The sequence below is a fragment of the Oncorhynchus nerka genome, linkage group LG8 (genome assembly GCF_034236695.1).
Source record: "Oncorhynchus nerka isolate Pitt River linkage group LG8, Oner_Uvic_2.0, whole genome shotgun sequence".
Lineage (NCBI taxonomy): Eukaryota > Metazoa > Chordata > Actinopteri > Salmoniformes > Salmonidae > Oncorhynchus > Oncorhynchus nerka.
In genome coordinates, this window is record NC_088403.1 from 21,136,836 (window position 1) to 21,160,192 (window position 23,357).

At 44.7% G+C, this 23,357-nt stretch overlaps 1 protein-coding gene and 1 pseudogene across 1 annotated transcript in view; one reads left to right on the forward strand and one right to left on the reverse strand.

Annotated features, from left to right (window-relative positions):
* The window catches only part of LOC115124634 (uncharacterized), a 57,617-nt pseudogene that overhangs the window by 32,192 nt on the left and 2,068 nt on the right, over positions 1-23,357 (reverse strand).
* LOC115121791 (proline-rich transmembrane protein 4-like) overlaps positions 1-23,357 on the forward strand; it is a 47,606-nt gene that overhangs the window by 13,543 nt on the left and 10,706 nt on the right. The window contains exon 2 of the mRNA XM_065021504.1: positions 4,363-5,832. Within this exon, the coding sequence (XP_064877576.1) occupies positions 4,467-5,832 (1,366 nt within the window). The 5' untranslated portion in view covers positions 4,363-4,466. The remainder of the gene's footprint in view (positions 1-4,362; positions 5,833-23,357) is intronic.

Below are 23,357 nucleotides of genomic sequence, written 5' to 3' on the forward strand. Positions count from 1 at the left end.
AGAGATGTAGCATGGGACAGAGTAACAGAGAGAGAGATGTAGTATAGGACAGAGTAACAGAGAGAGATGTAGCATGGGACAGAGTAACAGAGAGAGATGTAGCATAGGACAGAGTAACAGAGAGAGAGAGAGATGTAGCATAGGACAGAGTAACAGAGAGAGAGAGATGTAGCATGGGACAGAGTAACAGAGAGAGAGAGATGTAGCATAGGACAGAGTAACATAGAGAGAGAGAGATGTAGCATACTACAGAGTAACAGAGAGAGAGAGATGTAGCATAGGACAGAGTAACAGAGAGAGAGAGAGAGATGTAGCATAGGACAGAGTAACAGAGAGAGAGAGATGTAGCATAGGACAGAGTAACAGAGAGAGAGAGAGATGTAGCATGGGACAGAGTAACAGAGAGAGAAATGTAGCATAGGACAGAGTAACAGAGAGAGAGAGAGATGTAGCATAGGACAGAGTAACAGAGAGAGAGAGAAATGTAGCATAGGACAGCGTAACAGAGAGAGAGAGAGATGTAGCATAGGACAGAGTAACAGAGAGAGAGAGATGTAGCATAGGACAGAGTAACAGAGAGAGAGAGATGTAGCATAGGACAGAGTAACAGAGAGATGTAGCATAGGACAGAGTAACAGAGAGAGAGATGTAGCATAGGACAGAGTAACAGAGAGAGAGAGAGAGATGTAGTAGCATAGGACAGAGTAACAGAGAGAGAGAGAGAGATGTAGCATAGGACAGAGTAACAGAGAGAGAGAGAGATGTAGCATAGGACAGAGTAACAGAGAGAGAGAGAGATGTAGCATAGGACAGAGTAACAGAGAGAGAGAGATGTAGCATAGGACAGAGTAACAGAGAGAGAGAGAGATGTAGCATAGGACAGAGTAACAGAGAGATAGATAGATGTAGCATAGGACAGAGTAACAGAGAGAGAGAGAGAGATGTAGCATAGGACAGAGTAACAGAGAGAGAGAGAGATGTAGCATAGGACAGAGTAACAGAGAGAGATGTAACATAGGACAGAGTAACAGAGAGAGAGAGATATGTAGCATAGGACAGAGTAGCATAGGACAGATTAACAGAGAGATGTAGCATAGGACAGAGTAACAGAGAGAGAGAGAGATGTAGCATAGGACAGAGTAACAGAGAGAGAGAGAGATGTAGCATAGGACAGAGTAACAGAGAGAGAGAGATGTAGCATAGGACAGAGTAACAGAGAGAGAGAGATGTAGCATAGGACAGAGTAACAGAGAGAGAGAGATGTAGCATAGGACAGAGTAACAGAGAGAGAGAGATGTAGCATAGGACAGAGTAACAGAGAGATGTAGCATAGGACAGAGTAACAGAGAGATGTAGCATAGGACAGAGTAACAGAGAGAGAGATGTAGCATAGGACAGAGTAACAGAGAGAGAGAGATGTAGTAGCATAGGACAGAGTAACAGAGAGAGAGAGAGAGATGTAGCATAGGACAGAGTAACAGAGAGAGAGAGATGTAGCATAGGACAGAGTAACAGAGAGAGAGAGAGATGTAGCATAGGACAGAGTAACAGAGAGAGAGAGAGATGTAGCATAGGACAGAGTAACAGAGAGAGAGAGATGTAGCATAGGACAGAGTAACAGAGAGAGAGAGAGATGTAGCATAGGACAGAGTAACAGAGAGAGAGATAGATGTAGCATAGGACAGAGTAACAGAGAGAGATGTAGCATAGGACAGAGTAACAGAGAGAGAGAGAGAGAGATGTAGCATAGGACAGAGTAACAGAGAGAGAGAGATGTAGCATAGGACAGAGTAACAGAGAGAGATGTAACATAGGACAGAGTAACAGAGAGAGAGAGAGATGTAGCATAGGACAGAGTAGCAGAGAGAGATGTAGTATAGGACAGAGTAGCATAGGACAGATTAACAGAGAGATGTAGCATAGGACAGAGTAACAGAGAGAGAGAGAGATGTAGCATAGGACAGAGTAACAGAGAGAGAGAGAGAGATGTAGCATAGGACAGAGTAACAGAGAGAGGGAGATGTAGCATAGGACAGAGTAACAGAGAGAGAGAGATGTAGCATAGGACAGAGTAACAGAGAGAGAGAGAGATGTAGCATAGGACAGAGTAACAGAGAGAGAGAGATGTAGCATGGGACAGAGTAACAGAGAGAGAGAGATGTAGCATAGGACAGAGTAACAGAGAGAGAGAGAGATGTAGCATAGGACAGAGTAACAGAGAGAGAGAGATGTAGCATAGGACAGAGTAACAGAGAGAGAGAGAGATGTAGCATAGGACAGAGTAACAGAGAGAGAGAGATGTAGCATAGGACAGAGTAACAGAGAGAGAGAGAGATGTAGCATGGGACAGAGTAACAGAGAGAGAAATGTAGCATAGGACAGAGTAACAGAGAGAGAGAGAGATGTAGCATAGGACAGAGTAACAGAGAGAGAGAGAAATGTAGCATAGGACAGAGTAACAGAGAGAGAGAGAGATGTAGCATAGGACAGAGTAACAGAGAGAGAGAGATGTAGCATAGGACAGAGTAACAGAGAGAGAGAGATGTAGCATAGGACAGAGTAACAGAGAGATGTAGCATAGGACAGAGTAACATAGAGAGAGATGTAGCATAGGACAGAGTAACAGAGAGAGAGATGTAGCATAGGACAGAGTAACAGAGAGAGAGAGATGTAGTAGCATAGGACAGAGTAACAGAGAGAGAGTGAGATGTAACATAGGACAGAGTAACAGAGAGAGAGAGAGATGTAGCATAGGACAGAGTAACAGAGAGAGAGAGAGATGTAGCATAGGACAGAGTAACAGAGAGAGAGAGATGTAGCATAGGACAGAGTAACAGAGAGAGAGAGATGTAGCATAGGACAGAGTAACAGAGAGAGAGAGAGATGTAGCATAGGACAGAGTAACAGAGAGAGAGATAGAGGTAGCATAGGACAGAGTAACAGAGAGAGATGTAGCATAGGACAGAGTAACAGAGAGAGAGAGAGAGAGATGTAGCATAGGACAGAGTAACAGAGAGAGAGAGATGTAGCATAGGACAGAGTAACAGAGAGAGATGTAACATAGGACAGAGTAACAGAGAGAGAGAGAGAGATGTAGCATAGGACAGAGTAGCAGAGAGAGATGTAGTATAGGACAGAGTAGCATAGGACAGATTAACAGAGAGATGTAGCATAGGACAGAGTAACAGAGAGAGAGAGAGATGTAGCATAGGACAGAGTAACAGAGAGAGAGAGAGATGTAGCATAGGACAGAGTAACAGAGAGAGAGAGATGTAGCATAGGACAGAGTAACAGAGAGAGAGAGATGTAGCATAGGACAGAGTAACAGAGAGAGAGAGAGATGTAGCATAGGACAGAGTAGCAGAGATAGAGGTATGGGGAAATAAATGGAGAGGTGTAAAGGAGTGAAGGAGATAGAGGGGGAAGTACTGAAAAGGGGGTGAGAGATGAAAAGCAGAGGAATATATTTGCAGGGAAAGAAGGAAAGAGCTGGATGAAGAGCAGGAGAGAGTAAATGGCTGATTGTCTTGAATACTGATGTTATTCTCTCACTACAGGAAAACACACTCACTTAAGCAGAGGGTTTCTCCCCGTTTTAAAGAACAAATCAAACAGGGAATGAAAGAGAGTTGAAGGGAGGTGGGTTCAAACACAACTAAAGCACACAGGTTGTTCTCAATGGAAAATTCCATCGGTGCTCCAATCTCTTCACTGAGGCAACTGGACAGAGACTTTGAACCACCCGTTCCTCCCCTCCAAGAAAATAGTTCCCCTTCCATTTCTATACAGAGGACGGACCCCCCCCCCCCCCCCACCCCCACACACACACACACATTATGTAAAAGTTAGCGCTAACTAAAGTGCTGAGAAAATACATGACATCTGGAAAGTCTCTTTTGTGATTGGTCAGAAGTATATTTCATGTTTGGTTGTCCAAAGACTCTTACCAAGTATACATATGAATGACACATAACTTCCTAACACAAATACTGACCTCAGAATCTGACACCACTAAGTATATGTGTCCAATAATATCGTCGTTCTTGTGGTGATTTGTGGTGGACAACATTTTCCCGGCCTGCTAACTTCAGCAGTCCATTTTAATGGCTGCCCTGCTGTATTATGGGTCGTATAACATCATCAACATGTGATATTATATTCTCTGGAAAAACAGACAAAAAACAGGTCAAGCACGAAATGAAACAGAGCAGAAACGTCCCGTTTAAATAACCTCTCCAGTAAAAACAAGCCAGCAGACACATTTCAGCTCAACAACACATATCCATGTATCAAGTCAAACTAACTGTACTGTGACAAAGTGAAAGTATGTCACTCAATGTCCTGTGTGCATCTGTGTTTTAGGTCACGTCACAGGAGAGCGAGCCAACGTGCCCTAGGGGTCCCGGGGAATGGAGGACAGTATGTGACCGGTGCCTAACTAGCCGCTCCGCTTCACTGTCGGCAACATGCATCACCTTCACCGGATGATGGCTTTGTGCTTATGGTGCTCTCTCCTCGCCATTCTTCTCCACACGACAGTGTTTGCGGATGAAGAGGCGGATCTTACGAAGCCGACAGGACCGCCTGCCAGTAAGGGATGGTCCAGTTGGCTAGGCTCGTACATGCCAAAGCAGCCCAGCTTGTCCAGGATCCCATCACTCCCGGCGGCGCCGTCGTTTCCGTTTTCTTCGCTCAACCCGTTTGGAGGGAAGTCACAGACTAAGAATGCAGGGCCCCAAAGGACCACACCATCAGAGGGACCAACAAAGGAACTGTCAAAGGGACTGATAGAGAGACCAACAGAGGGACCAACAGAGGGACCAACAAAGGAACCAACAGGGGGACCAACAGAGAGACCAACAGAGGGACCAACAGAGGGACCGACAGAGGAACTGTCAAAGGGACCAACAGAGGAACTGTCAAAGGGACCAACAAAGGAACTGTCAAAGGGACCAACAGAGGAACTGTCAAAGGGACCAACAAAGGAACTGTCAAAGGGACTGATAGAGAGACCGACAGAGGGACCAACAGAGGGACCAACAGAGGGACCAACGGAGCCTGAGAATTCACCGGGACATTCAGGGTCTGTGGAGGAGAGTATTAATAAAAGCCCTCAGTCCTCCACCATCACCTCTTGGACTGAAGGTCACCCGAGCTCCACTGAGATAAGAACCGTAACAAACCCACAGACAGTCACTCCTAACAAGAACACACAACCAAACACCCAAGATATCTTAGATTCTATAACCGCTGTCTTAGATTCCATATCCTCTATTTATATGTCACAGGGGGTTGATATATCCTCCGATAGTCTCACCAGCACAAACATACTGCCAAAGACAATAACACACGGATACCTGTCAACAGAAACGTCCCAAACGCCAAAGCACAGTTGGAGTGTCACCACTAAATCTTTCCCCAAGGAAACGAAGATCCAAGATGAACTAGTTCCCCAGGGTGACCCTCTCACAGCCTCTGTCCCACACCTAACGTCCCCACAAACCACAGTCCCCACAACCCTGGTCACAACTCCACCAAGGATCACCGTCAACCTAACACAGGTAGAGACCACACTGACCAGACAACCCTTTGACTCTGGCACCCCACCCACTTCTCCACAAACCAGGGTCACCACAAGACGTCTGGCCTCGACCGTAAGCACCGACATTGGAACTAAAGAGGCCCCGGTCACCGAAACTCATTCCAGTCAGAGTTCACCAGACCTGGGTGTTTCCGAGGCCAAAGCAGGGCCTGTGGAGGAACGACTGGGAGCAAACACCACCACCAGGACAGACGATAGAACACTAAGGGTTAACTCACCAACACCCGGAGGTAAGTCTCCAACACATCAACAGACATATTGATTTAGTATTAGTGATGGGCAGGCTAAATGACAATCAATGGATGTGATCAATCATTCAAACCAAATGGGGGTCTTCAGTCTGTTCAAGAAAAGTTAGTATCACTTTCACATGACATTGAGGGAGTACCCGTAGCCCGGCGCCAACCCCCACCGCCACTGTAGCGACACTGGCTCTGTCTGGAGTCTGTATTCATAATAAACCTCAGGAAGCCCCTCCCCCCCGTACAGGCGCATCAATCATAGGAGGGTCAAAGGTCAGGTGATACAATGATGAGACGATTATGGCCAACCAGAAGGCAGTGTCACAGGAGAATGGTACAGGGGTCTACTATTGCAAATATCTATGCACTGGAATGTATGCAATTATCATCATTATTACACATTTCTGTCACTTTCAGCACACCATTACTGAAAGCCAACTACGTATGATAGAGAGCATAAGCATATGGTTGGTGCATAAACCCGTAACGCCTTTTAATGTTGCCACTTGACATGCTGTCAGTCGGTCCCTACAGGATTCCCCGATCGCAAATGTTTTGGAAAAATCAACAGTTCCCAGGGACATTTGACCAAATCTGACCCAATCACTGCACTATTTTTGCATAAAACAGTCGAATCACCGCAATATTATCGCATAACACTGATCCATCGCCGCAGTACAAAAAGAAGGCACACAATTTCAACCAACTGCATATTACTGCATAATATGGTTCAATCAACCGACACGTCAACAAACATTTTCCCTCCTCAGCTCTGTGTCACAATAAATTAGACAGAATGTGAAGAATGTCAGAGTTGCTGCAGCTAAATCAAGCACCTTAGCCTGCAAATATCAGCAACAATCCTGAGGGACTGATTATCTTTGATGAATATACGGATGAGCGATAGTGAGAAGAATAGTTTATTTGGTTGTGTTTACTGCAACACAGCACACTGTGTTGTGTCTGGGCATGAGCACAACTTTGGAGGAGAATCCCATTGGCAGCATTCGTTTCGTTCGTTATGTCTAGGGATAGCTGTGGTAGTGCGCAGTGTTCTAGGATATTTTTGGTCATGTGTAATATTTGGATCTGGTAAGTATTTGTGTATTCTAATTTTGAATCAGTACACCGATGCATTGCTTTTCTATATCTAGATGTCCCCTATGTGAAATATAGTGTGTTGTGTTGTATTATGACTGTGTTGTGTCCAGGGCTGCTGTTTAGTTACTATTATGACTGTGTTGTGTCCAGGGCTGCTGTTTAGTTACTATTATGACTGTGTTGTGTCCAGGGCTGCTGTTTAGTTACTATTATGACTGTGTTGTGTCCAGGGCTGCTGTTTAGTTACTATTATGACTGTGTTGTGTCCAGGGCTGCTGTTTAGTTACTATTATGACTGTGTTGTGTCCAGGGCTGCTGTTTAGTTACTATTATGACTGTGTTGTGTCCAGGGCTGCTGTTTAGTTACTATTATGACTGTGTTGTGTTGTATTATGACTGTGTTGTGTTGTATTATGACTGTGTTGTGTTGTGTTGTATTGTATTGTATTATGACTGTGTTGTATTATGACTGTGTTGTGTTGTATTATGACTGTGTTGTGTTGTGTTGTATTATGACTGTGTTGTATTATGACTGTGTTGTGTTGTATTATGACTGTGTTGTATTATGACTGTGTTGTGTTGTATTATGACTGTGTTGTGTTATGATTATGACTGTGTTGTATTATGACTGTGTTGTATTATGACTGTGTTGTGTTGTATTATGACTGTGTTGTGTTGTATTATGACTGTGTTGTGTTGTATTATGACTGTGTTGTGTTGTATTATGACTGTCTTGTGCTCCGGCCCGGTTTCTGCACGGTGTGACAGACAGTGTGCAGATAAAGTCAACCGGTTGGATGGAAAGTACAAAAAGGTTATTCGGCTGTCCCCATAGGAGAAACCATTTTTGGTTTCAGGTAGAACCCTCAGTGGAAAGGGTTCTAAATAGAATGGATCCAAAAAGGGTTCCTCAAAGGGTTATCCTATTGGGACATCCGAAGAAGGTTTTAAATAGCACCTTTTTTGTTCTAAGAGTGTAGGAGGGAATACTCTGTATCAGTATTCCAACAGCAAACCCCAATCCTATGGGACCATCCGCTCCTTTCTCCTCCACATCCCCTGTTCATGGATGCTGAACATGCGCCTCGTCATTTAGGCTCCCCCTCTCCCTGTCTACCCTCCCTCCCTCCAGCCATCCATCCACCCTCCTTCCCTCCTCCTGTAGGGGTGGTTGTGGAGGGCTAAAATGTCTCTGTAAGGATGATGCTGGTGATTATCAAACTGGGGAGGGAGAGAACTCTGCTATTTCCTTCTGTTCCAGTGCAGATACAATCTATGCATTTGTCTTGTGCAGAATCCTGCAGCGACAAAACAAGTGAACCTCCTACGTCGCCAATCACCCCCAGCGGAGACTCAAATGTGAAAAGAGTGCAGGACACTCGGTACTATAATACATTATCGCCTCTCCCTCGGGTATGAAGGAGAATGTCCACCCGTCAAAGCCTTCTGTTTCAGAGAGGTGTAAGTAAGGCACAGCATTTCAATGTTGGAGACGTGCAGATCATAACCAAACCCAATGAGCTTCCATTGATTCAGAATACGTTTGTTGTGTCACCTTCGTCCTTGACGGGTCTGTGTGTGTGTGTGTGTGTGTGTACGGTAACACTATGCCAATCTCATCCCTTTCAAAGACACACTCCAGCTGCAGAGAGCAAAGCAAGGTCAATGAGATAAGAGGGAAGTGGAGGAGGGGGTAAAGAAAGGCTGGAGTAAAGGAGGAGAAGGGGGGTTGTGGCTGAGGAGGTGTGGGGGATGATAAATGAGTCTCTTTAAACCCAATGCTTTAGATCCCCATCTCCACTCATTTCCCCCCCAAACAGATGACCCCTTTACCTGTCCCTACATTACCATTATCATCAACACTAATGGCCTAAACCATACACACTCCATAACTACCTGCATATGATACAGTGGCACTGTAGATACCATACAACACAGCCGTAGGACTTATAGCAGAACCAATGTATAATTTATTTATTTTTTAGCCCTTTTTCTCCCCAATTTCCTGGTATCCCAATTGGTAGTTACAGTCTGGTTTCATCGCTGCAACTCCCGTACAGACTCGGGAGAGGCGAAGGTCGAGAACCATCCGTTCCTCCGAAACACAACCCAACCAAGCCGCACTGCTTCTTGACACATTGCCCAATTAACCCGGAAGCCAGCCGCACCAATGTGTCGGAGGAAACACCGTACACCTGGCGACCGTCTCAGCGTGCACTGCACCCGGCCCACCACAGGAGTTGCTGGTGTGCGATGGGACAGGGACATCCCTGCCGGCCAAAGCCTACCCTAACCCAGATGACACTGGGTCAATTGTGCACCGCTCCATGGGTCTCCCGGTCGCGGCTGGCTGCCACAGATTCTGGACTTGAACCCAGAATCACTGCGATGCAGTGCCTTAGACCACTGCGCCACTCGGGAGGCCTTGAACCAATGTAATTTCAATGGTTGGATTGATTAGTGGTTTTACACATATATATAGCTAGATCTATTTTCACATCAACCATGTGATTTTAACCGTGGCTGATTTCATTTAGATGCTCTTAAAAGCACCAATGGCAATTCAGACCGTGGAGGTCAGCCGGGGTCAGAAATGCAGTACAGTATGGTCAATCCCTTCAATCACAAATAGACCACGAATGAAGCAACCCCGAGGTGATTCAACCCACATGTTTTAATAAACTGCGTGGTTTAGCCTGTTTGTGTTTCTACTTTGAAGCACGGCAGCTCGGGGGAAATGACTTGAACCCAGCGTTAGACCCGACATCGTCGGCTAACATGCCACCACTGTGTTACCACGGTAACCCTGATTAGCCGTTGCCATCCTGTGCATCACGAGGCTCATGTGTTTGTTTGGTCCAAAATGTAAATTGAGGGAGTAGACTGTTGATCAGGCAAACATACACACATTTCATCACCCAAGGTTACTACTAATACTCATTGAAATATATATTTAGAGAATGCAACATAACCCCAATTAGTATGAAGTCTACAAAACTAACCCAATAAGCCTATGCACAGTGATGCAATATTCTGATTGCATTGAGAAAGAGTGGGAAGGGCAGGAAATTGGAGGATGAGGTATTGTAGCTATATCCAGTTTTAATGAAACCTAATATGACTGTCTGTCTCTCTTCACCCTCCTATCCTACCGGCTTCGATTTCTCATCACTCTAAGCTCCATATGTGCGTGTGCGTGTGTGTGTGTGTGTGTGTGTGTGTGTGTGTGTGTGTGTGTATGACAGTGATGGAGATTAAATAGTGTATGCTGGCAGAAGTGAGAGCAGAATTATACTGCCTGATCAACCACTGGCGAAATCCCATCACAATGATCTCACGCTGTGTTTCTAATACACAGTGAAATGAAACACAAATTTCTCCATCAGGAAACTCTTGGGTACAGTATGTTGTGATGGACTTTAATTACAAGTGCTTCACAGGAACCTGGTAAAATGATGTTTGTCTTGTAGCTAGTCACTGAATGGCTCTGAATTCACTGTCAGCATGCAGTCAAAGCTATAACCTCTTTTGGAGCTAACTAGTGCTCTAGTATAGTGCTCTAGTATAGTGCTCTAGTATAGTGCTCTGGTATAGTGCTCTGGTATAGTGCTCTAGTATAGTGCTCTAGTATAGTGCTCTAGTATAGTGCTCTAGTATAGTGCTCTAGTATAGTGCTCTGGTATAGTGCTCTGGTATAGTGCTCTAGTATAGTGCTCTAGTATAGTGCTCTAGTATAGTGCTCTAGTATAGTGCTCTAGTATAGTGCTCTAGTATAGTGCTCTAGTATATAGTGTGCTCTGGTATAGTATCCTGAGTGCTCTGGTATAGTGCTCAGCAGATGAAAGTGCTCTGTAGTTCATAACATTGCTAACTGGTATAGTGCTCTGGTATAGTGCTCTTAACTTAGTGCTCTAGTAAAACAAGTGTTATATTAAGTAGTGCTAGCTGGTATAGTGCAATATCATTATATTGCTCTAGTATGTGCTCAATCAGAGTGCTCAGAGCTAACTAATCAGTGCTGAGTGCTCTAGCTCAAACAATATAACAAAAGTATAGTATCCTTTCGGCAGCAGGAATTGTAAAAATACTCCATCAACTGGCTCTGCATTTCAGGAATCACAGTTGCAAGTAGGATACTCCTGGTCCACTGTTCAGTTAGTTAGGTTTAGGGTTAACCTTTTTCGAAGAAAACGGTCACTTTTTGCCACAGGCCTCACTGGCTTTCATGAGATTTAAACGTGAGCTTGTCCGAGGCGTAGGACTCAACGACAGTTGCTATCCATTGGAGTGCTGCGATTGGTTGCCAAAAAATGTTGGGGCGGGGCTTAGCAAAGGGTCAATTGGTCTGCCAGACACCATGCACCTTGGAGGGTGAAGTCTCACATGCTGACCACACGGCCCGTGTCGCGTGCGCGAGCGTTGCAAAAGAAGGTACACATACAGTACATGTTATTCAATCATTGCACCCACACTGCTCGCTCGCGAGCATCTGCGTTGCCAAGCTCTAAAATAGAAGTCAGTTCTATTTGTGACGCTGAACGCGGTGCAAGTCCTGCCTCTCCCATCTCCTCATTAGTTTATAGAAGCAGATACCCACATGCCATCTCCTCATTGGTTATACCCACGTAGCTGATTGAGATGAATGGAGGTCGGTCGGTCAGTCGTGATAAAGTCAGTCTATGAAAGTTTAGATGCCAATCACCACATAAAGTCCAAAGAAGAAAAATCCTGGAAGGAGGAGAGATGACTAGAAACAATTAGGTTGACCGTATTATGTGTGGATTCATTGTCAGAGTAGAGGACCTTGTGCATTTCAGGTAAAATAACAAGTCAACATTTATATCCCAGGACAAATTAGCTAGCAACAGCAATCTAGCTAAATAGGACAAATTAGCTAGCAACCGCAAGCTAGCTAAATTGACATAAATGTTTAATGCTTTTCAACCTGTCCCCAAATTAATATATTTTGATATTTCAACCTGCATGTCGTGATCTCGTTTGGTGTAGGGGGACAAAATCTATTTATGAACGAAGGCGGACGCGCGAGTCTGGTCATGGTGTCAGAGATCTGATGAAACATTCCTCTGTGGAAGTCTCTAGGGTTTCTCACAGCCTGTCTCTTTTTTTCTCTCTCTCTGTGTGTGTGTCTGTGTGTGTGTGTGTGTGTGTGTGTGTGTGTGTGTGTCTGTGTGTGTGTGTGTGTGTGTGTGTGTGTGTGTGTCCAACCATGCAAAGCACAGGAACTGAGCCAGATCCTTTTAATAGTGGAGCTGTGGCGAATCACACCTAAAAATATGCACTTGGACACACACACACCACACACACACACACGCACAGAGAGAGAGAAAACCAAGTCAAGAGGGTACACAAACTAGATCTATAAGTAATCCTGCCACCCATTATACACACACACACACATTAGGAATCTCCTCTAAGAGTGGAGAGAGGGATAAACCTTAGCACTGCTATAAGACAGATGGACATTAGAACCTAGAGACAACCAATGTAAGAACAGATCAGTTCAGGTAAAGGTAATAACTAAGCAGAAAATGATATGGATACAATAAGCTATGATTATAAGAACGTAGGCACAGTGTGATATATATTCATCAGGATAAGAAGATAACAGCCCTCAACACCCCCCCCCCCCTCTCTCTCATTATCCCTAACATTAGCTGATCACCAGGATCTTCCATGTGAGGTGCTAATATAGTGGTTTATGTAACATTGTGATGACCAGACAAAATGGTATCAGCAGTGTGAGTACAGTTCTAATAGCCCTGCTCCACACTGCGTTTGGTGCAGAGAGAGAGAGAGAGAGAGAGAGAGAGAGAGAGAGAGAGAGAGAGAGCGAGGTGTGTGTGTGTGCATGCATTCCCTTGTTCGCACCCTTGGGGGTTTGGGAATAAGCACAGAACTCTGCCAATCGTAAAGGATGTGTATGTGTACTTGTGTGTAGTGGGAGTACCAGCCCCTCGTTAACTGTCCCCCTCTCACTTTGTGCAGAGCTCATTACTCAGTAGTGTAGTTGAATAGAGTTAACTGAGGTTGTATCAACTATAGTGAGACAGTAGTGTAGGGTTGAATAGAGTTAACTGAGGTTGTATCAACTATAGTGAGACAGTAGTGTAGTTGAATAGAGTTAACTGAGGTTGTATCAACTATAGTGAGACAGTGTAGTTGAATAGAGTTAACTGAGGTTGTATCAGCTATAGTGAGACAGTAGTGTAGGGTTGAATAGAGTTAACTGAGGTTGTATCAGCTATAGTGAGACAGTGTAGTTGAATAGAGTTAACTGAGGTTGTATCAGCTATAGTGAGACAGTAGTGTAGTTGAATAGAGTTAACTGAGGTTGTATCAGCTATAGTGAGACAGTAGTGTAGGGTTGAATAGAGTTAACTGAGGTTGTATCAACTATAGTGAGACAGTAGTGTAGGGTTGAATAGAGTTAACTGAGGTTGTATCAGCTATAGTGAGACAGTGTAGTTGAATAGAGTTAACTGAGGTTGTATCAGCTATAGTGAGACAGTAGTGTAGGGTTGAATAGAGTTAACTGAGGTTGTATCAGCTATATAGTGTAGACAGTAGTTAGTTGAATAGAGTTAACTGAGGTTGTATCAACTATAGTGAGACAGTAGTGTAGTTGAATAGAGTTAACTGAGGTTGTATCAACTATAGTGAGACAGTAGTGTAGGGTTGAATAGAGTTAACTGAGGTTGTATCAGCTATAGTGAGACAGTGTAGGGTTGAATGTTAACTGGGTTGAATAGACAGTTAGGGTTGAATAGAGTTAACTGAGGTTGTATCAACTATAGTGAGACAGTAGTGTAGTTGAATAGAGTTAACTGAGGTTGTATCAGCTATAGTGAGACAGTAGTGTAGGGTTGAATAGAGTTAACTGAGGTTGTATCAACTATAATGAGACAGTAGTGTAGGGTTGAATAGAGTTAACTGAGGTTGTATCAACTATAGTGAGACAGTAGTGTAGTTGAATAGAGTTAACTGAGGTTGTATCAGCTATAGTGAGACAGTAGTGTAGGGTTGAATAGAGTTAACTGAGGTTGTATCAGCTATAGTGAGACAGTAGTGTAGTTGAATAGAGTTAACTGAGGTTGTATCAACTATAGTGAGACAGTAGTGTAGGGTTGAATAGAGTTAACTGAGGTTGTATCAGCTATAGTGAGACAGTGTAGTTGAATAGAGTTAACTGAGGTTGTATCAGCTATAGTGAGACAGTAGTGTAGGGTTGAATAGAGTTAACTGAGGTTGTATCAGCTATAGTGAGACAGTAGTGTAGTTGAATAGAGTTAACTGAGGTTGTATCAGCTATAGTGAGACAGTAGTGTAGGGTTGAATAGAGTTAACTGAGGTTGTATCAGCTATAGTGAGACAGTAGTGTAGTTGAATAGAGTTAACTGAGGTTGTATCAGCTATAGTGAGACAGTAGTGTAGTTGAATAGAGTTAACTGAGGTTGTATCAACTATAGTGAGACAGTAGTGTAGTTGAATAGAGTTAACTGAGGTTGTATCAGCTATAGTGAGACAGTAGTGTAGGGTTGAATAGAGTTAACTGAGGTTCTATCAACTATAATGAGACAGTAGTGTAGGGTTGAATAGAGTTAACTGAGGTTGTATCAACTATAGTGAGACAGTAGTGTAGTTGAATAGAGTTAACTGAGGTTGTATCAGCTATAGTGAGACAGTAGTGTAGGGTTGAATAGAGTTAACTGAGGTTCTATCAACTATAATGAGACAGTAGTGTAGGGTTGAATAGAGTTAACTGAGGTTGTATCAACTATAGTGAGACAGTAGTGTAGTTGAATAGAGTTAACTGAGGTTGTATCAGCTATAGTGAGACAGTAGTGTAGGGTTGAATAGAGTTAACTGAGGTTCTATCAGCTATAGTGAGACAGTAGTGTAGGATTGAATAGAGTTAACTGAGGTTGTATCAACTATAGTGAGACAGTAGTGTAGGATTGAATAGAGTTAACTGAGGTTGTATCAACTATAGTGAGACAGTAGTGTAGGGTTGAATAGAGTTAACTGAGGTTGTATCAACTATAGTGAGACAGTAGTGTAGGGTTGAATAGAGTTAACTGAGGTTGTATCAACTATAGTGAGACAGTAGTGTAGGATTGAATAGAGTTAACTGAGGTTGTATCAACTATAGTGAGACAGTAGTGTAGTTGAATAGAGTTAACTGAGGTTGTATCAGCTATAGTGAGACAGTGTAGTTGAATAGAGTTAACTGAGGTTCTATCAACTATAGTGAGACAGTGTAGTTGAATAGAGTTAACTGAGGTTGTATCAGCTATAGTGAGACAGTGTAGTTGAATAGAGTTAACTGAGGTTGTATCAGCTATAGTGAGCCAGTAGTGTAGGGTTGAATAGAGTTAACTGAGGTTCTATCAACTATAGTGAGACAGTGTAGTTGAATAGAGTTAACTGAGGTTGTATCAGCTATAGTGAGACAGTAGTGTAGGGTTGAATAGAGTTAACTGAGGTTCTATCAACTATAGTGAGACAGTGTAGTTGAATAGAGTTAACTGAGGTTGTATCAGCTATAGTGAGACAGTAGTGTAGGGTTGAATAGAGTTAACTGAGCCTGCTGAGGGTTGTAGATAATACTCTCCTGACAGGGAAAAGAGCTGTCAGCTTCTGAACCAAGAGCCCACTACCCAGTGGGTGTGTGTATTGATGCCATGTGTGTCTCTGTGTATGGCAGTGTGTGTATTGATGCCATGTGTGTCTCTGTGTATGCCAGTGTGTGTATATGTGTATTGATGCCATGTGTGTCTCTGTGTATGCTAGTGTGTGTATATTGATTCCCTGTGTCTCTCTGTGTTCGCCAGTGTGTGTGTACTGATGCTATGTGTGTCTCTGTGTATGCCAGTGTGTGTGTATTGATGCCCTGTGTGTATGTGTGTATTGATGTCTGTGTATGCCAGTGTGTGTGTGTATTGATGCCATCTGAGACCCCAGTCTGTCAGGGAATGGGTGGGCCCTGCTTTAGACCTGTCTGTCAGGGAATGGGTGGGCTCTGCTTTAGACCCCAGTCTGTCAGGGAATGGGTGGGCCCTGCTTTAGACCCCAGTCTGTCAGGGAATGGGTGGGCTCTGCTTTAGACCCCAGTCTGTCAGGGAATGGGTGGGCTCTGCTTTAGACCTGTCTGTCAGGGAATGGGTGGGCCCTGCTTTAGACCTGTCTGTCAGGGAATGGGTGGGCTCTGCTTTAGACCCCAGTCTGTCAGGGAATGGGTGGGCTCTGCTTTAGACCCCAGTCTGTCAGGGAATGGGTGGGCCCTGCTTTAGACCCCAGTCTGTCAGGGAATGGGTGGGCCCTGCTTTAGACACCAGTCTGTCAGGGAATGGGTGGGCTCTGCTTTGACCCCAGTCTTCAGGGAACCCCAGTCTGTCAGGGGAATGGGTGGGCCCTGCTTTAGACCCCAGTCTGTCTGTCTGTCAGGGAATGGGTGGGTCTGTCAGGGAATGGGTGGGCCCTGCTTTGACCCCAGTCTTAGAACACCTGTCTGTCAGGGAATGGGTGGTCTCTGCTTTAGACCCCTGTCTGTCAGGGAATGTGTGGGCCCTGCTTTAGAACCCAGTCTGTCAGGGAATGGGTGGGCTGCTTTAGACACCTGTCAGGGAATGGGTTTAGACCCCTGTCTGTCAGGGAATGGGTGGGCCCTGCTTTAGACCCCCTGTCTGTCAGGGAATGGTTGGGCCCTGCTTTAGACCCCAGTCTGTCAGGGAATGGGTGGGCTCTGCTTTAGACCCCAGTCTGTCAGGGAATGGGTGGGCCCTGCTTTAGACCCCTGTCTGTCAGGGAATGGGTGGGCCCTGCTTTAGACCCCTGTCTGTCAGGGAATGGGTGGGCCCTGCTTTAGACCCCAGTCTGTCAGGGAATGGGTGGGCCCTGCTTTAGACCCCTGTCTGTCAGGGAATGGGTGGTCTCTGCTTTAGAACCCTGTCTGTCAGGGAATTTAGCCCAAGAGGTTTAGAATGGATGACGATGGCGATAGATTAAGAATTAATAGTTTGGGTTGTGGTACGCTGATACTAGATCAGTGCTTAAGATCCATCAAGAGGTGAGAAGACAGAAGAAAGATGAGAGAGATGGCTTTAGAATAAGGCAGTCTGTTCTGTTCAGTCTGTTCTGTATGAGTGCTTTGACTTGAGATAAACGGAAATTGTTTGCCGTTGTTTTTCCCTTGTTACATCTGTAAGATGGATGATGTGGCAGAGACATTGATGTCAGGCCAGGATGCATATCCACACACGCACACGCACAGAGAGGAAGACAGAGGAAGAAGTCAATGTGATTAGACTAAACAGGCCCGACTACTGGACCACGGATGGCTGGCTACGGCTAAACGGATGAGAGAAGGATGCATTTGACATATCTGGGTTATGAAATCTTCCTCCCATTCTGCCATGCCCATCTCTCAACTGCCTTCCAAGACACGTCAGTATTCCCGTAATCTGTGTTGCTCTAACGATCTCAGAGCGGTCGTGATTTAAGTCATGTGCAGTACTTTACTCTACAGTATGTTGTTTTTAATGTCTCAGAGTTTGAATTGCGTAACTCTATCTCCTCAGTGGTTCCTGATGAGGAAAGGCACGATGGGGATGAAGATGGGGTGGATCCTGTACCGAGGACACCACAGGAATGAGTTAGTCCTTTACATTTCAAAAACTAAAAGCATTGTATTCTGGACAAATCATTCACTAAACCCTAAACCCTAAACCTCAACTAAATCTTGTAATAAATCATGTGGAAATTGTGCAAGTTGAGGTGACTAAACTGCTTGGAATAACTCTGGATTGTAAACTGTCATGGTCAAAACAGTAGCTAAGATGGGGAGAAGTCTGGCCATAATAAAGCGCTGCTCTACTTTCTTAACAACACTATCAACAAGGCAGGTCCTACAGGCCCTAGTTTGGTCGACCTGGACTACTGTTCAGTCGTGTGGTCAGGTGCCACAAAGACGGACTTAGGAAAATTACAATTGGTAACTAATGCAGCAGTAGAATCAGATTTAAAATGACGACATGGAACTGTATTCCACATCAGGTAACTAATGCAGCAGTAGAATCAGATTTAAAATGACGACATGGAACTGTATTCCACATCAGGTAACTAATGCAGCAGTAGAATCAAATTTAAAAACAGGTCAAAATACACCTAATGGGGACTGTGAAGCAGCACAACATAGGCACAGACACATGCATACAGACACGATAACATACGCACACGTACACATGGATTTTGTGTTCTACATATGTGGTAGTGGAGTGGGGGCCTGAGGGCACACACTTAGTGTGTTGTGAAATCTGCTATGAATGAATTGTAATGTTTTTTAAATTGTATAACTGCCTTAATTTTGCTGGACCCCAGGAAGAGTAGCTGCTGTCTTAGCAGGAACTAATGGGGATCCATAATAAACCCCAGGAAGAGTAGCTGCTGCCTTAGCAGGAACTAATGGGGATCCATAATAAACCCCAGGAAGAGTAGCTGCTGCCTTAGCAGGAACTAATGGGGATCCATAATAAACCCCAGGAAGAGTAGCTGCTGCCTTAGCAGGAACTAATGGGGATCCATAATAAACCCCAGGAAGAGTATCTGCTGCCTTAGCAGGAACTAATGGGGATCCATAATAAACCCCAGGAAGAGTATCTGCTGCCTTAGCAGGAACTAATGGGGATCCATAATAAACCCCAGGAAGAGTAGCTGCTGCCTTAGCAGGAACTAATGGGGATCCATAATAAACCCCAGGAAGAGTATCTGCTGCCTTAGCAGGAACTAATGGGGATCCATGATCCATAATAAAACCCCAGGAAGAGTAGCTGCTGCCTTAGCAGGAACTAATGGGGATCCATAATAAACCCCAGGAAGAGTAGCTGCTGCCTTAGCAGGAACTAATGGGGATCCATAATAAACCCCAGGAAGAGTATCTGCTGCCTTAGCAGGAACTAATGGGGATCCATAATAAACCCAAAGGAAGAGTATCTGCTGCCTTAGCAGGAACTAATGGGGATCCATAATTAAACCCCAGGAAGATAGCTGCTGCCTTAGCAGGAACTAATGGGGATCCATAATAAACCCCAGGAAGAGTATCTGCTGCCTTAGCAGGAACTAATGGGGATCCCCCAGGAAGAGTAGCTGCCTTAGCAGGAACTAATGGGGATCCATAATAAACCCCAGGAAGAAGCTGCTGCCTAATTGCAGGAACTAATGGGGATCCATAATGAAACCCCAGGAAGAGTATCTGCTGCCTTCGTTTGATTAGTAGAACTCAATGGGGATCCATAATAAACCCCAGGAAGAGTAGCTGCTGCCTTGCAGGAACTAATGGGGATCCATAATAAACCCCAGGAAGAGTAGCTGCTGCCTTAGCAGGAACTAATGGGGATCCATAATAAACTAAAGCTGCTGCCTTGCAGGATGGGATCCATAATAAACCCCAGGAAGAGTATCTGCTGCCTTAGCAGGAACTAATGGGGATCCATAATAAACCCCAGGAAGAGTATCTGCTGCCTTAGCAGGAACTAATGGGGATCCATAATAAACCCAGGAAGAGTAGCTGCTGCCTTAGCAGGAACTAATGGGGATCCATAGGATACACCCCAGGAAGAGTAGCTGCTGCCTTGGCAGGAACTAATGAGGATCCATAATAAACCCCAGGAAGAGTAGCTGCTGCCTTGGGAACTAATGGGGATCCATAATACACCCCAGGAAGAGTAGCTGCTGCCTTAGCAGGAACTAATGGGGATCCATAATAAACCCCAGGAAGAGTAACTGCTGCCTTAGCAGGAACTAATGGGGATCCATAATAAACCCCAGGAAGAGTATCTGCTGCCTTAGCAGGAACTAATGGGGATCCATAATAAACCCCAGGAAGAGTAGCTGCTGCCTTAGCAGGAACTAATGGGGATCCACAAACCCCAGGAAGAGTAGCTGCTTAGTCAGGAACTAATGGGGATCCATAATAAACCCCAGGAAGAGTATCTGCTGCCTTAGCAGGAACTAATGGGGATCCATAATAAACCCCAGGAAGAGTAGCTGCTTCCTTAGCAGGAACTAATGGGGATCCATAATAAACCCCAGGAAGAGTAGCTGCTTCCTTAGCATGGGAACTAATGGGGATCCATAATAAACCCCAGGAAGCAGGAACTAATGGGATTCTTAGCTGTTTCCTTAGCAGGAACTAATGGGATTCATAATAAACCCCAGGAAGAGTAGCTGCTTCCTTAGCAGGAACTAATGGGGATCCATCAACAAAACCCCAGGAAGAGTATCTGCTGCCTTAGCAGGAACTAATGGGGATCCATAATAAACCCCAGGAAGAGTAGCTGCTGCCTTAGCAGGAACTAATGGGGATCCATAATAAACCCCAGGAAGAGTAGCTGCTGCCTTATTTTGGTAGTTACCTGTATTTCCACACTCAGGAACTAATGGGGATCCATAATAAACCCCAGGAAGAGTATCTGCTGCCTTAGCAGGAACTAATGGGGATCCAGGTAATAGCAGGAACTAATGGGGATCCATAATTTCCCCAGGAAGAGTAGCTGCTGCCTTAGCAGGAACTAATGGGGATCCATAATAAACCCCAGGAAGAGTATCTGCTGAGCAGGAACTAATGGGGATCCATAATAAACCCCAGGAAGAGTAGCTGCTGCCTTAGCAGGAACTAATGGGGATCCATAATAAACCCCAGGAAGAGTAGCTGCTGCCTTAGCAGGAACTAATGGGGATCCATAATAAACCCCAGGAAAGTATCTGCTGCCTTAGCAGGAACTAATGGGGATCCATAATAAACCCCAGGAAGAGTAGCTGCTGCCTTAGCAGGAACTAATGGGGATCCATAATAAACCCCAGGAAGAGTATCTGCTGCCTTAGCAGGAACTAATGGGGATCCATAATAAACCCCAGGAAGAGTAGCTGCTGCCTTAGCAGGAACTAATGGGGATCCATAATAAACCCCAGGAAGAGTAGCTGCTGCCTTAGCAGGAACTAATGGGATTCCATAATAAACCCCAGGAAGAGTATCTGCTGCCTTAGCAGGAACTAATGGGGATCCATAATAAACCCCATCTGCTGCCTTAGCAGGAACTAATGGGGATCCATAATACACCCCAGGAAGAGTAGCTGCTGCCTTGGCAGGAACTAATGAGGATCCATAATAAACCCCAGGAAGAGTAGCTGCTGCCTTAGCAGGAACTAATGGGGATCCATAATACACCCCAGGAAGAGTAGCTGCTGCCTTAGCAGGAACTAATGGGGATCCATAATAAACCCCAGGAAGAGTAACTGCTGCCTTAGCAGGAACTAATGGGGATCCATAATAAACCCCAGGAAGAGTATCTGCTGCCTTAGCAGGAACTAATGGGGATCCATAATAAACCCCAGGAAGAGTAGCTGCTGCCTTAGCAGGAACTAATGGGGATCCATAATAAACCCCAGGAAGAGTAGCTGCTTCCTTAGCAGGAACTAATGGGGATCCATAATAAACCCCAGGAAGAGTATCTGCTGCCTTAGCAGGAACTAATGGGGATCCGTAATAAACCCCAGGAAGAGAAGCTGCTTCCTTAGCAGGAACTAATGGGATCCATAATAAACCCCAGGAAGAGTAGCTGCTTCCTTAGCAATGGGGATCCATAATAAACCCCAGGAAGAGATCTGCTGCCTTAGCAGGAACTAATGGGATTCATAATAAACCCCAGGAAGAGTAGCTGCTTCCTTAGCAGGAACTAATGGGATTCATAATAAACCCCAGGAAGAGTAGCTGCTTCCTTAGCAGGAACTAATGGGGATCCATAATAAACCCCAGGAAGAGTATCTGCTGCCTTAGCAGGAACTAATGGGATCCATAATAAACCCCAGGAAGAGTATCTGCTGCCTTAGCAGGAACTAATGGGGATCCATAATAAACCCCAGGAAGAGTATCTGCTGCCTTAGCAGGAACTAATGGGATTCATAATAAACCCCAGGAAGAGTAGCTGCTTCCTTAGCATGAACTAATGGGGATCCATAATAAACCCCAGGAAGAGTATCTGCTGCCTTAGCAGGAACTAATGGGGATCCATAATAAATACAAATACCACCAGGAGTCATTACGACGACAACGTCAAAGCCACTGATCACAGGTAACTGGATCGCACTTAACATCACACAAACACAAATAAGATACTGGACACACAAAGATAGGCGCACACACACACTTGAATACATCACAAGCCCTCCAATCACTCCTCGCTTACTTACTTCCCCAATCTAGCTCAACACCGTCAGTTTGAAGAGCAAAGCAGCCTATTACTGTTACAATCTGTCTGAGAGTCACAGCAGCCAGGCAGAAACATTTCCTACAGTCTCTAATTGCCTCCAAAGGGAGGTGACTGTTGGCTGGAATCGTGTTGTTGAACATTTACCAGCCGGAGTCTAGCTAAGGACCTCTCTCCCTCTCTTCGTTTGATTAGTAGCAACTCTTTTCAGAAGAACATCTCAGGTAGAGAGGAAGTAGAAACATCTGGTGGTTGGTCAGTAATGATTCATTAATCATGTGATAATTAAGAGGTTCATTTGAAACCCACTTCTCCGCAGCAGATGTAACCCACATTACTGCCCAGAAATAGCAGACCTATTCAGCCAAATAGTAAAAATAGACTAGTTAAATGTGCTACTGCAGATGACGTGACACCACAGAGGCTTGTGTGTGTGAGAGAGAATCTGCTGCCTCCTTATCATGCAAATCAAATATCAAACCAGTCCATAACATGTTCCTATGTAGGACTGTAGCAGGCCAGGGTCTGTTGATGTAAAGGAGTTTTGGGATCATATCAGATCTTTGTGTGTATAACATGTTCCTATGTAGGACTGTAGCAGGCCAGGGTCTGTTGATGTAAAGGAGTTTTGGGAACATATCAGATCTTTGTGTGTATAACATGTTCCTATGTAGGACTGTAGCAGGCCAGGGTCTGTTGATGTAAAGGAGTTTTGGGATCATATCAGATCTTTGTGTGTATAACATGTTCCTATGTAGGACTGTAGCAGGCCAGGGTCTGTTGATGTAAAGGAGTTTTGGGATCATATCAGATCTTTGTGTGTATAACATGTTCCTATGTAGGACTGTAGCAGGCCAGGGTCTGTTGATGTAAAGGAGTTTTGGGATCATATCAGATCTTTGTGTGTATAACATGTTCCTATGTAGGACTGTAGCAGGCCAGGGTCTGTTGATGTAAAGGAGTTTTGGGATCATATCAGATCTTTCCACTCAACCCATTTTGCCACAAAATACAATTCTCTCCTCTTCAATGTGCATGACAGCTCCTCCAACAGTCGTTCCGGCTGAATTGCCTTTCTGAGGACAGTGAAATTGAAAGTGAAAGAAAACAGATGAAAGCTAAATGAAGCCT